Source organism: Salvelinus sp. IW2-2015, linkage group LG6.1 (genome assembly GCF_002910315.2).
Source record: "Salvelinus sp. IW2-2015 linkage group LG6.1, ASM291031v2, whole genome shotgun sequence".
Classification (NCBI taxonomy): Eukaryota; Metazoa; Chordata; class Actinopteri; order Salmoniformes; family Salmonidae; genus Salvelinus; species Salvelinus sp. IW2-2015.
In genome coordinates, this window is record NC_036845.1 from 10,542,722 (window position 1) to 10,558,744 (window position 16,023).

The 16,023-nt window shown below is 40.7% G+C and overlaps 1 protein-coding gene across 1 annotated transcript; it reads right to left on the reverse strand.

The window, feature by feature from the left end:
• Positions 1-227: 227 nt before the first annotated feature.
• LOC111965056 (CD83 antigen-like) lies at positions 228-1,880 on the reverse strand. Its single transcript, XM_023989035.2, has 5 exons — positions 1,541-1,880; positions 1,311-1,447; positions 929-1,163; positions 665-765; positions 228-528 (listed from the first exon to the last, which is right to left on the reverse strand). The coding sequence occupies exons 1-5, from the start codon at positions 1,878-1,880 to the stop codon at positions 376-378; spliced, it is 966 nt and encodes a 321-aa protein (XP_023844803.1). The 3' UTR covers positions 228-375.
• Positions 1,881-16,023: the final 14,143 nt, after the last annotated feature.

Consider the following 16,023-nt stretch of genomic DNA (forward strand, 5'->3'; position numbering starts at 1 on the left):
CTTGGTGCTTAGATCGTGGCGTCCCTTCACCAGGCCCTGCTCCTTGCGCATCACAGGCACGTGGATGTTGCAGACAGGCACTCGTTGCTGATGAACTGCTGCCCTAGCCTGGCTGTACTGCTGTTTTTTGCTGCCTGAGTGAAAGGGTATAGGCTACTGTTTCTGTTTCATTTCTTTGAAAAGCCTAAACATCTTAGTTCTACAGGACCGGCCAGAGGGTTGTCTGCCTCCATCTGCTCTAAAAATGAATTATTATCCTGGAAAGTAGACATAACTCTTAGGCTCCTTGCACAGCTTCAAACGTGCCCTAGTCTTTCTCTGCATTTCCTCTTAACATTCAAGTATACAATGAGCCCAAACTAGCAGAACAGGCTCTCACACACAGACATGTTTTATGGAACCCTGTCTCGACCAGTTTGGCCCCGGAGTGTAGATCAACATTAAATCTTTCTTCTCAAGGGGTGCATCTAGAAGTGGTTCTTGTGGATACTTCTTACTCCTTTGCAATAACATATTCCTTAGGATGACCTATGGTAAAGATTAGCATTATTAAGTAAATAAGGAAAATTAAATACATGGAAACCATCACCATAAAATGTTAGTTTCTTTCATCTGTTTAAAAAACAAATAAGTCAGAGGAACAGCTGGCAGTGTTGTAACTCACATAGCTGATGGTGAATATCAGCAATGCCGCCACAATCCCCACAATGGAAAGAACTAGAATGGTATCCCTTTCTTCTGATTGGTCTGTGGACTCAAGGCAACCTACAAAAAAATTATCCACAAATCTTTGAGCATCACTGGAAACATTTTTTAAATATTTAGCAGCATAGATGAACTCTCTGGGTCCAATTTAAAACACTCACATTCAGTATTCAGTAGGTCTACATACCAAAACAAGCACACAATGAGAGTAGAACACACTCACCTGTCACTCTGAGGTGAACCTGGCCCTCCTGGTTCTGCTCTCCTACAGGTGCTGCCAGGAGACACTTGTACCTCCCGCTATCAACAGCCGTTACATTGGGCAGCAAGATRTCGAAAGAATCATCAGCCAAAAGTTCCACTTYACGCTCCAGGCCTGCGTACCATAGGGTGGTGCTGTTAGGTGATAGCCTCTTCATCAATAGACCAGACTCCTTATTAGAGGGCTCCTCAYCCAGCTGGGAGAAGAGGGTKTGAGGTTACTCTATGCCCTTAACAGCTGGTCTGGGACCAGTGCTGTATATTTTTTGCTTATATTACACTTGTATAGAATTTGGTCAGATGGTTCAAAACACAGTGTGCTATCACAATAATTGAAAGCTTACCTTATACCACCTCACCGCCCGGTATTGGACCCCAGGCTTACATATTGCTTTACATTTCAGAATTGAGTCCTCTCCACAAACTGACTTCACTTCCTGGGTAAGCATATTCTGTGTGAGCCCACATTGCACGGAGGCAGCTATAGAAAAACACAAAATCAATTATAATTTCAGGTGAGCCTGTCCAGCTGGACTAATATCAAACTCGTTGAAAAAAATAAATGACAACATACCTAGAATCCAGACGAGTTGAAAAAACATATTTGTAGAACTACAGCAATGAAGATGATGATCGAGAACAGAAGAGTGGCAGTTTATATAAAGCCAAATGAAAGTGAAACTACAAGGCTGGGGATTTCCCATAGCGAGGCCGTCTTGAGTTCTGTTTGTTTGGTGGGTGTGGCCTGGATGTGACCATTTGAAATCGCAAAACTCGTAGCACCATACAATCTCCCTCTGGGTCCCCATAATCATGCCGGTCAGTACAGTACGTTGAACACCGTTCTTTCGTACTGAACGGATCCCCGACATTTCGCTAAATTGAAGGTGCTCAGTCACAGTACGTGTGGGCATATCATTTGGAATAAGGGGCGAGCCTCTCAGTTGCGCGTGTACTCTCTTCACAGGCTCGACTGCAATTTGTTATCTTGATCATCATGCTGATACGTCGCGGCACTCTCCTGATGTGTTTGGGTAGGCTATGTTTCTCATACATTGTTCAACTTAAGCAAACGTAAAATTACAGTTGTCACTGCAAGACTTTACACCGAGTGTACAAACATTATGAGCACCTGCTCTTTCCATGACAGACTGACCAGGTGAAAGCTATGATTCCTCATTGATGCCACTTGTTAAATCCTCTTCAATCAGTGTAGATGAAGGGGAGGTGATTGGTCAAATACGTTTTTTAAGCCTTGAGACAATTGAGGCTTGAATTGTGTATGTGTGCCATTTAGACGGTGAATGGCCAAGACTAAGTGCCTCTGAACGGCGTATGGTAGTAGGTGCTAGGTGTACCAGTTTTTGTCAAGAACGGCAACGCTGCTGAGTTTTTCACGCTCAACAGTTTCCCATGTGTTTGAAGAATGGTCGACCACCCAAAGGACATCCAGCCAATTTGACAACTGTGGGAAGCATTAGAGTCAGCATGGGCCAGCATCCCTGTGTAACGCTTTTTGTTATGTGTCTGCCTGCTGGCGTTAAGCGGGTTTATCTGTAGTGTAGAAGAGCAGGCGTTCAGATTTGATTAGAAAAAAATCATAATAGCCTACATATAAAGATAACTTATTTCTGCAAACTGAAAGAGAAATTCACGGTTGGCCATTGCCTGAAAATCCCCTAAACTCCCCTGGCTGATTGCGCATCATAAAATATTATAGGGAATCCCCGAGCCAGAGCCAGGAATCCCCTGAACCAGAATTACATTGTTTAAATGCCAAATCTCCTTTATACCCAGGAAGCAGCCATTCAACTTGGCATTCACCAGCCTTTCAAGTTTAATACTATAAAAATACGATCGTTACTCACCAAATAAGGAGTTTCGATTAGCAACTATTGTCATTTAGGCCTACTGAAGGCTGCAGACACGGCCGGTATGTAATATCCAAAAACACAAGCAACCGAAAAAATGCCTATTCGGCACCTCCATAACAAGGTATAAGCATCCGAAAAATACATGAGGTGCCGAAGAGGTATTTTTTTCGTTTGTATCGAACTTTTTTTTAAGTACAAAAAGTGTCTTATTTCAAATTTGTTCAATTACAAGATATCAACAGACATGGTTGGTATGTGTCTTGTCAAGCAGTGCAAAGTGGTTGTCATGTCCCCATTTTGGATATGTTTGGTTACATTTAGAGATATTCACTGATACGAATTATACAAATATCAGTTTAAGCAAAAACATCACATAGGATTATTAGCTATTAACCACTTCCTCTCCGTGTGATGCGTTTTTCAAAAAAAGGTATCACATTTTTGTTCGCAAGGACTACAATGGCAACGTTAAATGGAGATACTCCTAATTTCAATAACGGAATGGCATTTCACAATGGCCATGCCCTACTGGGGTACAGACTAGTTTTCCTTTATTTGATTTAGAAAATGTTCTTCCTTTTTATTTATTTTTTATTTATTTTTTTACTCTGGATTGTTGCTTAAGGGCTTGTAAGCATTTCACGGTAAGGTCTACCTTAGGGCTACAGCAGTTGTATTCAGCAGATGTGACAAATAAAATGTGATTTGATATTTCACAGCGGTTTAGATGTTAAAATTATTTTCTACACAATGGCTGCTTGTTTTGTCACATTAACAAAAATTAGGTGAACTATTAGAATTTTAGCAACCAGGAAATGGTGGAGCGATTTCTGCATATTGCATCTTTAAATTAAACACCATGACTGTTTTCTCATTAACTGGGAATGTTGTTTGAAATGTCCAATACAACATATGTTGGTGATATTCGTTATCAACCAACTGCATAACCCTTAAAAAACTACAATTTATGTGCAGGGTATGCAATTAGCATTCCAAGACTCGTTAAATGGTGACTGTACTACCTGATTTGGTCTCGTTTTGAAGATAGCTCATTATGAAATGCTAGCGGCCATGACTAAAGCCATACAAGAGTTGTCTTTGCGGTGTGGTTTGATGTGGGTGTGTTATGTTTGCATATCATACCCTGGTAGGTACTGTTTGTCTTTCCTAAGGCACTGTAGCATCAACACAGCCACTTCCTCAAAATAGGCACTTCCTTAAAACAGTCATAATTAATCTAAGCTAAATCAAGAAATCTGTAATTAATTTAGATGCTTTTGCAGAGGTCTTAGTTACACAATTTTGAATCTAGCTAAGCTGTTTGGTGCAGTATTTTTCAAGTAAAATTGTTGCATGAAAAACTAGTCTGTGCACTGCATACAGTCTATTGGGTAGGGAAAGTCTGGCTGCATGCTCAGGACTGATTTTGAGAACAATAAAATGTATACAATTTCATAATCCGCAAACTGTCAAACTATCATCAATAAAGCACAAGCTACACACTGTTTATCAGTGCCCAAAATCACTTGCTAGCTAGCTAAGTTTCAACTCTGTGTTTGTCAATTAAGCTAGCAAGTAGTAGCTAGCAGGCACACAGTAAGCTTATCAAGTCACTAGCTAGTGGCGATGTGTGTGCTTCGGTGCCGTTTTATATATATATATATATATATATATATATATATATATATATATATATATATTTACACATTTCTCACTATTACCAGAGTGTAAGTCTGTCTGGCAGTGTTTCATAGGGAATCATGTTACAAAACAGGTCTCGGGGGGGACACAAGATGCTCGCAAATGGGTTTTGGAATATTAACAAGTTGCACTTGGGATACAAGTGCGCTCTGATCGTGTCAATTCTAATTTTGCCCAATAAAGTGGCAGACTCAAGTGATTGATACTATCAAACACATCAGAAAGCGCCACTCCATAAAGGGCTTAGGGCCAAGGGTTATTTCAGCATAACATTGGCGATGTGTTGTCTTATGTAAACAAGTCTGAGGTGCTGTGTAATGGGCAGGTCTGTCTCACTGTCTGGAGGTTCTGGCTGCTATGATTGGATAGAGTGTGCACAGCTAATGGAGCGCAATCAGTACAGCTGCTTCTCTTGTGTGAGTGGGCACTGGGCAAGTGGGCATGACCATAATCTATACTCAACCCATGAGTAAGTGGTGACAAACTCACTTACAAAACTTTTGTTGGACGAGACTGACTTTATGACACAAATTATCCTATTTACACTTTTGTCAATTTTGACACGAATGAATGTTTCTGAGTACTATCAATGCCACATAGGCTGTTTAAAACCAGAGAAGTTGGTTTTAAAGGGCAGTTGACCTTTAAGACAGACTGGTAGGATAGTTAGCCATTGCTAGATTTCAATGGTGGAAGTAACATTTGAGTGTAGTAGAGTTGACTGATGACAATGACATGAATACTGTGTACACTCAGTGACCAGTTTATTAGTACACCCATCTAGAACCGGGTCAGACCCCTCTCTGCCTCCAGAACAGCCTGAATTATTTGGGGCATGGTGTTCAATTGTTTCTCAATTGGTATCAAGGAACCTAATGTGTGCCAGGAAATCATTCCCCACACCAGTACAGGCGTGGGCACTGAGGAGCCAGGCCCTGCCAGGCCCACCCAATCAGATTGAGCAAAAACAAAACAATTATGCATAAAATAAATTTTGCTCCTCAGCACTTAGGTCACTTGTTTTGCCCATTTTAACGTTCAATCAAACAGTAACTGAATGCCTGTCTGCCTGCTTTATACAGCAAGCCACGGCCATGTGACACACTGTCTGTAGAAGCGAACCGGGTGGTGTACCTAATTAACTGGCCAAGGAGTATGTATAATACACGACATTTGGATGGGAGCTATAATCCAGTTATAATTACAAAAATTACTATGTGTGTTATTGCTTGAAATCAGGCTTGGCAGCTTTAAATGGAGAAAGATTGCTTCCATATCCCGCTTTTCCCCACTTGCGTGAATTTCATTGAAAAACGTCACTTTTCCGTGTGTACCCATGTGCTGATATGCAACTGGTATTTGAGCCTAAGTTGTTTTCACATGACTAAGTTAGCCCTTTGAACTTATGGCTTAGCTTGGGGGAGCTAACACATGTTTTAAGGTCTCAGGAAAGGTCATCACACTATAGTGACCATCTCTGAATGTCCAATGCAGCTGTTTTATCTCAATATCAAATAATTTCTGGGTAACAATTAAGTACCTTACTGTGATTATTTTCCATTAAAAGGGCCAAAAAGAAACAAAAATAGCTTCTTAACAAAGAGCAATTTCTGGGAGTGGTCGGAGTGGGGAATGGAAAACTAGCTGTTATTGGCAGAGAGGTTTGGAACTCTCTTTCTTAATGGTCTAGTCATTAATTTACTGCCTAGATGTCACCACCCAGGCCAAAACGCCATCCCACCAATTTCATTCCGTATTTTCAAACACGAAAAGGGCATTATCATAATTTTCACAATTTCACAGTATTATTCCAACCTCATAGTATGGACATACATATAAAACACAGGTGAATCATGTTTTTCACTGCACTGGACCTTTTAAACTGACACTTTGCCTCATATGCTGCATAATACAGTGGATCTGGGTTGACATCCTTTCTTGGCGTAAAGTGGATTCCCAATTTCACTCATGTCTTTATTTATTCACTTTTCAGTTGCTGTGTTCACAGCCCCTGTTGTGGATAAGCTAGTTTCCTACACATGTCAAGAGGGTACAAACACATTTGAAGCACCATTTGGAGCAGTGGATCCCCAATGTGATCAGAGCTGGACCATTGTCAAAAAGGTAATCTATTATACAGTACCAGTCAAAAGTTTGGACACCTACTCACCCATTCAAGGGTTTTATTTTTACTATTTTCTACATTGTCGAATAATGGTAAAGACATCACAACTATGAAATAACACATATGCAATCATGTAGTAACCAAAAAAGTGTTAAACAAATCGAAATATATTTTAGATTCTTCAATTAGCCACCCTTTTCCTTGACAGCTTTGCACACTTGGCATTCTCTCAACCAGCTTCACCTGGAATGCTTTTCCAACACTATTGAAGGACTTCCCACATATGCTGAGCACTTGTTGGCTGCTTTTTCTTCACTCTGGGGTCCAACTCATTCAAAGCATTCTCAATTAGGTTGAGGGCAGGTGATCGTGGAGGCCAGATCATCTGCTGCAGCACTCCACCACTCTCCTCCTTGGTCAAATAACCCTTACACAGCCTGAAGGTGTGTTGGGTGATTGTCCTGTTGAAAAACAAATGATAGTCCCACTAAGTGCAAACCAGATGGGATGGTGTATCACTGCAGGATGCTGTGGTAGCCATGCTGGTTAAGTGTGCCATGAATTCTAAATAAATCACTGTCACCAGCAAAGCACCCCCACACCATCACACCACCTCCTCCATGCTTCACCGTGGGAACCACACCTGCAGAGATAATCCGTTCACCTACTCTGCGTCTCACAAAGACACGGCGGTTGAAACCAAAAATCTCAAATTTGGACTCCTCAGACCAAAGGACAAATTTCCACCGGTCTAATGTCCATTGCTCGTGTTTCTTGGCCCAAGCAAGTCTCTTCTTATTATTGGTGTCCTTTAGTAGTGGTTTCTTTGCAGCAATTCGACCATGAAGGCCTGATTCACGCGGTCTCCTCTAAACAGTTGATGTTGAGATGTCTGTTACTTGAACTCTGTGAAGCATTTATTTGGGCTGCAATCTGAGGTGTAGTTAACTCTAATGAACTTATCCTTAAGTAACTCTGGGTCTTCCTTTCCTGTGGCAGTCCTCATGAGAGCCAGTTTCATCATAGCTGTCATGACGTTGCCCTCTTTGGGTACAGCGAGCACTACCCCCCCCCCCCCCCCCCCCYYTGCACCAGCCCTTTTCTATGCACCATCCCCCTAACCCCCTGTCTCCTACACCCAGGCTGCTGTGGTCAGAGAGGTCGTAAATTCCTGGAGGAGATTATCTCCTCATGGCCACAGTATAGAGAGAGAGTGAAGTTTCATAGAGAGAACAAAGGAATCTCTTCCACCTCACAGAACTTGAGGTCCGAACAACATTTATTTTCTAGAGAAGGTATAAAAGATCGGTGAAGAATCCAGCTACGAACTGGTCAGTTTGGTACAATTTTGTGAAACTCATGGGAGACAATACGGCAACATTACCATAACGCTGTTTATACAATAGCCTCAGATATGAGGCTTACATCTAATTGTTGTACAGGATAAATGAGGAAAGATTAAACTATTTGTGAAATTATGGGATGCTATGTAATGATGTAATGTGAGAGAATTGTATTTCTGTGTAAAGTTTCACTTAAGTCACTGGCACGCCCCCATGAACACAGTTAGGACCTGGCGTCATGAGACAGCCTTTTTCTGCTCTTCCGAATAAAACCCCCACCTTGAGAATTTCTCAACAGACCATGTTTCTCTCAATTACGAGAGGACAAAGGTTGCAGACCAGCTTACCTCGATAACGAGAGGGCCAAGGTTTGAGACCAGACTGCTGAATCTTTTAACAATCCCACGTGGTTAAACTCTTAGACTATCGATACCGACGGAATAAGAAAAAGTCTTTGATATTAATTACTAGTCTGCAGCTAGGAATTCGATATCATTGAACCGAAGACCGACAACCGCCGAAACATCTATTCTAACCACGACAGAGAGAGAGAGGGCGGACAGACTCTCCAACAGAAACAAACTTTTCAACAGAGATCCCGACGACACACAGAGCGTAAATATATATATTGATTGTAATTGTTCCCGAATGAGTAAGCGTTCATGTGCAAAGGATTATCATTTCAATTGTTATAATTATCAACTTTGTAGTGTCTCATCTCAGTTGACCCCCACTTCCCTTTTTGTCCACCAAGCCGCGATACAGGTTTTTCCCACTAGGGAAACTCTGTTATCATTTCCTTGTAACTATTTACTGTTTGTTTATGCATTTCTGTGAATTACTTAGTTAGTAAATAAATGATTTAAGACAATTGATGTATGGATGATTCATAGTGAAGACTGGGTTCGTGCAGATAACCAACAATTTACGACATTTGGAATGAGACTAACGTGAGGTTAAATAATTCATTAATTAAGAAGACTAATTGATAAGATTAAAATATCTGAAAAGTTGTATTAGGAAAATTATAACTTTGTAATCTGAATATTTTCCTTGGTGCCCCGACTTCCTAGTTAATTATAGTTACGTGATTAATCAGTTTAATCGCGTAATAATTAGAGTTATTTGATAAATAAGTCTTCAGTTTAATGATGCCAAAGACACGACATAGCGGTTGATGGTTTTTGCGACTGCACTTGAAGAAACTTTAAAAGTTCTTGAAATGTTCCGTATTGACTGACCATCATGTCTTAAAGTAATGATGAACTGTCGTATCTCTTTGCTTATTTGAGCTGTTCTTGCCATATTATGGACTTGGTCTTTTACCAAATAGGGCTATCTTCTGTATACCACCCCTACCTTGTCACAGCACAGCTGATTGGCTCAAATGCATTAAGAAGGAAAGAAATTCCACAAATTAACTTTTAACAAGCCACACCTGGTAATTGATATGCATTCCAGGTGACTACTTGTTGAGAGTGCCACGACTGTGTAAAGCTGTCAAGGCAAAAGGTGGCACTTTGAAGAATCTCAAATATAAAGTGTTTAATATAAATATAAAGTGTTTAACACTTTTTTTTGGTTACAACATGATTCCATATGTGTTATTTCATAGTTTTAATGTCTTCACTATTATTCTACAATGTAGAAAATAGTAAAAATAAAAACCCTTGAATGAGTAGGTGTGTCCAAACTTTTGACTGGTACTGTAAATGTGATTATGACAAGTAGATACAATGTGAAGTCAGACATTTTTATTAGCACTATTTTTTTACATCTCACCATTGATAGTATCATCAAGAGTATGCAGAGGGGCAGGGGCCATTTCAATTGAGACATGACGTGAAATATAATTTTTTTGCTACAGCCCATTGCCTACTACAAAAATGGCCAAGGTGAATGCAGTTTTCCATGCAAGGACGTGTTCTTTGGCAAAGTCATCCTCAGTGACTGTGCCGATGTCACATTAACTATTGGTTGCTCCACCAAGGTAGGTCAACTCATACAATTCACCTTCCTCTCCTCTGTTACTGCCTGCGAAGTGCCGACCTAGTAAACATTTCTAAATATTTACCCCTTTCTTTCTCTTTCACAGGATGGGGTTTATGAAGAGACCAGGCTTCACTTCTCAGGTATGGTTGCTCCTGATGTTATTGGTGTATAACACAACCTACCATTGATGTTCATATAAAGCGTTGTTGTCATCATATTGCTCATGTCACTCTTTTTGCTCCATCAGCGATAAGCAGACCAGCTGTCTCTATGACAACCACTAACACTGCAAACAATCATATCGCACATTATGGTAAAGTATGTTTTTTTTATATAATGGATTACATTTTGATTGCACAAATAAGTGGCACTGTTATCAAAAAATACATACTAGCGGCACCCTGCCCTTAAGGGCGGTAAATCATTGCAAATTAGTATATTGATTTAATGCAATTCCCCCCCTCCTGCAAAACAAATAGCCTATGTATAGGCTATCAACCTTCTCAACTCCGGAGCAACTTGTTGGAGGCTACTGTTTTTGTAGGCACTTGCTTTCTGGACCGTTACAGAAGTCAGCGAGATGTGCGATATTCCCGCTGCTGCTTGTGTCGCTGGCACATGTTTCGTCAGGCTTAAACCATGTTATCCATATCTGTTTAAACAGTAGCCTACAATAGAAAATTAATTTTGTGATGCATAATGATGTACCTTGCTTTATTTGACCTCCATTATTTAAAAGGATTTGAGGCTTAGTTTAAGAGTTGGGAAAAACAGGACTACGGGTCATGAGATAAGCCGTTGAAGATTTTCCACACAGGCCTTCCATAGACTAAGTGCTGCAGTGCAGTTGATAGGATACTGTACCTTGGATACTGCAGATTGCTGGCTGCATGTTGCATTAATATTAGTATTATGATGCATAATTGCCATGGTAATTTGGAATGTCCAGTCCGTAGGCGTGAGACTCTCTGTTTGGACACGGCCGTGGTGGCAGCCTGGCGCGCAGTACGCACCTTACGACTTACCACCTCATCACTGTCATCTTCTCTTGGGCGTCCCTTTAGTGGCCTCTTATTGTTATACCCACTGAGTAGCTGGACCTGCACTTTTATAGGCCTAGGCTTTGCCTTGGCAGTGAAATGACATAATTGCATTGACAAGATGCAATAGTAACTGTGCCATTCCAAACCAGTGTTGTGTTTGATACCACCTAAATCGAGACCAATTCAAAACCAAGACAAATCGAATCTGAGTCAAGACCAAGACCAGAGGTGAGGCGAGACCAAGTTAAGACCGGGACCAGGAGGGGGGTTAGGGGTCTGATACCAAGACCAGAAAAATGCGAGTCCAATTCAAGACCATTAATTGTGTCAAATCTCCAGCATAATAAAAGCTCAAAATGTCCATTATTTCTGTGTTGATATGTATTCTTTAGACATTCAGAATGGTAAAAAAATATATAGTCTGACAGCAAATAGAGCCACTACAAATTAGCACAAACAAAACAGGTCTATAATGGATGAAAAGACAAAATATGTTACAACTTCCCTCCGTTTCTCCTTACTAATAGTGAGCATGCAACTTTCAAACAATGTCCCATACTCTTCCCTACCAGCGAATAATTTCTGACAAGCGCGACAATATTTGAGGATACATTTCTATGAAGGTAAAGGACATTAGTGTTATGAGTAAAGTAGAAAGCCCAGGTTTCAATAGGCAATAAGATATTAATGTGTCATGAAAGGAGTGTGGTTATTTGGCCTGGCGAGTGGGAGCTGATAATTATTTATCAGAGTTTTTCACTCTGCTGGTCTCGGTTGGTCTCAGCAAGATATGATGAGTCCTCACTGTCCGAGACAGAATCAAGACGAAGTAAAAATGTATGTGACACCGAGACAAGACCGAGACTCTCAATACAGATGTAGGATCTTAATTTGATCACTCCTTTGTTGCTGAGACTTGTGTATTCAAAGTTCAAAAAGTATTCTAAAGTTTTATTTCCAGATTTGATTTGCCCTAACGAAGAATTCATCAACCCTTACAAAAAATGTCCATTAATTATAATCCACATAATAATTCACATTTCCTGTTGCTGCAGGATTATTTTACTGCTGTTGCAAACTGGCTCAAATTAAGATCCTACATCTGTATGTGGTCTCGAGATCAGACTCTGTTTGGAACTACTTAACAAAAATACAAAACACAGCGGAATATAAAGTGGACAATATCATGTGGGAGGACGATGCACTTCTTTTGAAGCTTATAATCATTAGCTTATTATAATATAGATCAGAGCTCTATTACTATCAAAAACAAGTTTTGATGCTACAGGAAAATGCCTGATGTTCTAACTACAATGAGAGATTTTTAAATAAACAAAATAACTTATTACTTAACTGTCTTCTGTTTGTTTATATTTTAGGACTTTGGACATTCCTGATCCTTATGATCATACAATTTGTACTGTAGATGTGGTCTGAGGGGGCTCTCACATTGGGGACCAACAATCTAGAACCAACAAAGAACCCAGATGACATCCTTTATCCTGCCAATGAAGAACAGTTGGGCATTTGTAGTTGGTGGGACACACTACACCAGCTAACATCAAAGTTAAACAAATAGTATTATAAACATCTATCTACTCAGGACCTTTTATTGCTTTTTAAAGGAAGAATAAGGCTTCTGCTGCCATGTCCAGACTAATTGCATGTTTTAGTCTCATTGATGTCTTCTATGCACTTTTCTACCTTTTTGTCTCAATACTCTGCTACCTAAACCAAGTGTACCTGTAGGATGGGTGATGTTTACATCATGTAGTTTCACCTAAGAGAGGAAGAAAGAAAGCCATAGTGTTTTTTGACAAAACACAAAATTCAACAGAATGTTTCTTGCTGCTGACCACCTACAGTATAAACTGCACTGACTCATGCTGTGCCATGTAGACAGTGTTGTTTATGAAATATATTTATTAAGCTATTTATTACCTATTAATTCTAAAAAGCACAAATGACAAAGTATGAATGTACAATTAGCTAGAAAAACATGCTGTGAACTTGTCCGTTACAAGCCAATCATCTCTCCCATGGACCCTTTGTTGTCACAAGATGGCAGTACTTCACTATGCCTTGGGACCAATGTCAAATTGTATGTGTTTATGTCCCATCAAATTAAGGAATATATTTTGCGAGATTAAAAATATGTATTTTAAAGTAGTCTCCTTTTAAATAACCATAATACTTTGCCTTGGACCATTTTGTATTGGTACAAATATAGCTATACCTACTCACCCCTAGATCAGAGAATAAGCTTAGAGACATGTGACTCAATTGATTTCACCAGAGCTGTACTGTACAATAGTGTTTAACACTTGGTAATTATAATACTTCTTACCTCCCTCCAGCCCATAAAACCAAACACTTTTATATGAACTGACAACCATTTAACACACAAACATTTTAATGAGGTTTATTTTCTTGTCCGTTGATGTCGTGTGTGTACTTTCGTAGCATAGTTGTATACCATAAGGCTTTTGATGAGAGATAATCACCCATTTTCATGCTCTGCTCATTTTCTAATCTGTCCTGTGATGTGGTGGTGATGCATTAAAAAGAATTGTCTCCAAACATTGTGACGCTTTTGTATCAGGGTTTTGATTGCCAACACACACACAAGTAAAAATGTTAAGAACACGTGTGTGATATGCTTGAGTTTACAGGGATATATTTCCGGCCTGTGTTGGGATGATTCTCAATGAGGATTGACAATGACGAAAATGTCAGTTAAGAGGTGATAGAGTTTAACATCTTGTTCATGTGAGTTATTTATGAATATAGTTCATTCATTTAATCGACAGACATTTTGTGCTGTGCTTCAAATCATTGCCAGATTATTTATTATGCAGTATTTGGAATTTATATAACACATTTCCATGTGTTATTTTTAATATGAAAACGTTTTTTTAAAACGTTTATATTGATCAATGTTATGTCTGTGAACATTTTATCTAAAACAGTATTTCAGAACACACAGTACATGTGCTTGTGATACTTTACAAAATTATTTGGTGCTGGCTAAAGCTAAAACTGGCGAGTGTAGAGAGTATAGAGATATTGTCATCCACGTCGGCATCAAAGATGTTAGGATGAAACAGTCAGAGGTCACCAAGCGCAACATAGCTTCAGCGTGTAAATCATCTAGAAAGATGTCGGCATCGAGTAATTGTCTCTGGCCCCCTCCCAGTTAGGGGGAGTGATGAGCTCTACAGCAGTCTCACAACTCAATCGCTGGTTGAAAACTGTTTTCTGCCCATCCCAAAAGATAGAATTTGTAGATAATTGGCCCTCTTTCTGGGACTCGCCCACAAACAGGACCAAGCCTGGCCTGCTGAGGAGTGACGGACTCCAGCCAAGATGTTTCAAATGTCAATAAATGACCAGCTGGTCAAATAATAATCAGAGTAAATGTCAGTTGGCTTTTCAGAGCGATCATTGAGAGTATCTCTACGCTCCTGCGGTCTCTAGAGAGTTTGAAACAGCAGGTCTGGGACAGTAGCACGTCCGGTGACAGGTCAGGTTCCATAGCGCAGGGCAGAACAGTTGAAACTGGAACAGCAGCAAGGCAGGTGGACTGGGGACAGCAAGGAGTCATCATGCCCGTAGTCTGACGCATGGTCCTAGGGCTCAGGTCCTCCGAGAGAGAGAAAGAAAGAGAGAAAGGAGAGAATTAGAGAGAGCATACTTAAATTCACACCAGGACACCGGATAAGACAGGAGAAGGTACTCCAGATAATAACAACTGACCCTAGCCCCGACACATAAACTATGCAGCATAAATACTGGAGGCTGAGACAGGAGGGGTCAGAGACACTGTGGCCCCATCCGATGATACCCCCGGACAGGGCAAACAGGAAGGTATATAACCCACCCACTTTGCCAAAGCACAGCCCCACCACCACTACAGGGATATCTTCAACCACCAACTTCAATCCTGAGACAAGGCCGAGTATAGCCCACAAAGATTCCACCACGCACAAACCAGGGGGCGCCAACCGACAGGAAGATTCACGTCCAGTAACTACCACTCAAGTGACGCACCCTCCTAGGCGACGGCATGAAAGAGACCAGTAAGCCAGTGACTCAGCCCCTGTAATAGGGTTAGAGGCAGAGGAACCAGTGAGAGAGGGGAACGGCCAGCAGAGACAGCAAGTGGTGGTTCGGTTGCTCAGAGCCTTCCCGTCACCCTTCACATCCTGTGGCCGAACACTTCATTCATATGACCTACTGAAGAGATAATGTCTTCATGAAAGACGTACCAAGGTTGAGACCGAGGTCTGCGTCCTCAGTGGTAGGCAACTATTCCATAAAATGAGTTATAGGACAGAAAGCCCTTCGTCAGCCTATTGTGTTTGAGAATTCTAGGGACCAATTAGGAGTGCCGGGTGGGCGTCGTGTGACCGTAGCGTGCGTGTGGTAGTACGCGCAGAGACCCAACTCCGAAAGATAGGTAGGAGCAAGCCCGAACGTTTTAACGGTAACAGTGGAAAAACTTGTTGAAATGCTGCCTTTTGCCTTAACAGGAAGGCAGTGTAGGGAACTAGCCATGAGTATATTGATCAAATTCTTGGCCTAGTCAGGATTCTCAGGCAGCCGTATTTAGCACCCCAACTGAGTTATATTAGTGCTTAATCCGGTAGCCGGAAAGTAGAGCATTGCAGTAGTCTAACCTAAAGTAACAAAAGCAGTGGATTAATTTTTCTGCATCCTGTTGGTTTGGACAGAAAATTTCTGATTTTTGCAATTAACGTAGAGGAAAAAAAGCTGTCCCTTGAAACAGTCTTGAATGTCGTCAAAAGAGAAATCAGGATCCAGAAGTAACGCGAGGTCCTTCACAGTTTTATGTTGAGACGACTTTACAACCATCAAGAATTAATTGTCAGATTAACCAGAAGACTTGTTTTCTTCGGACGAGAACAAGCATCTCTGTTTTGTTCCGAGTTAAAAAGTAGAAAAGTTTCACCCGCCTA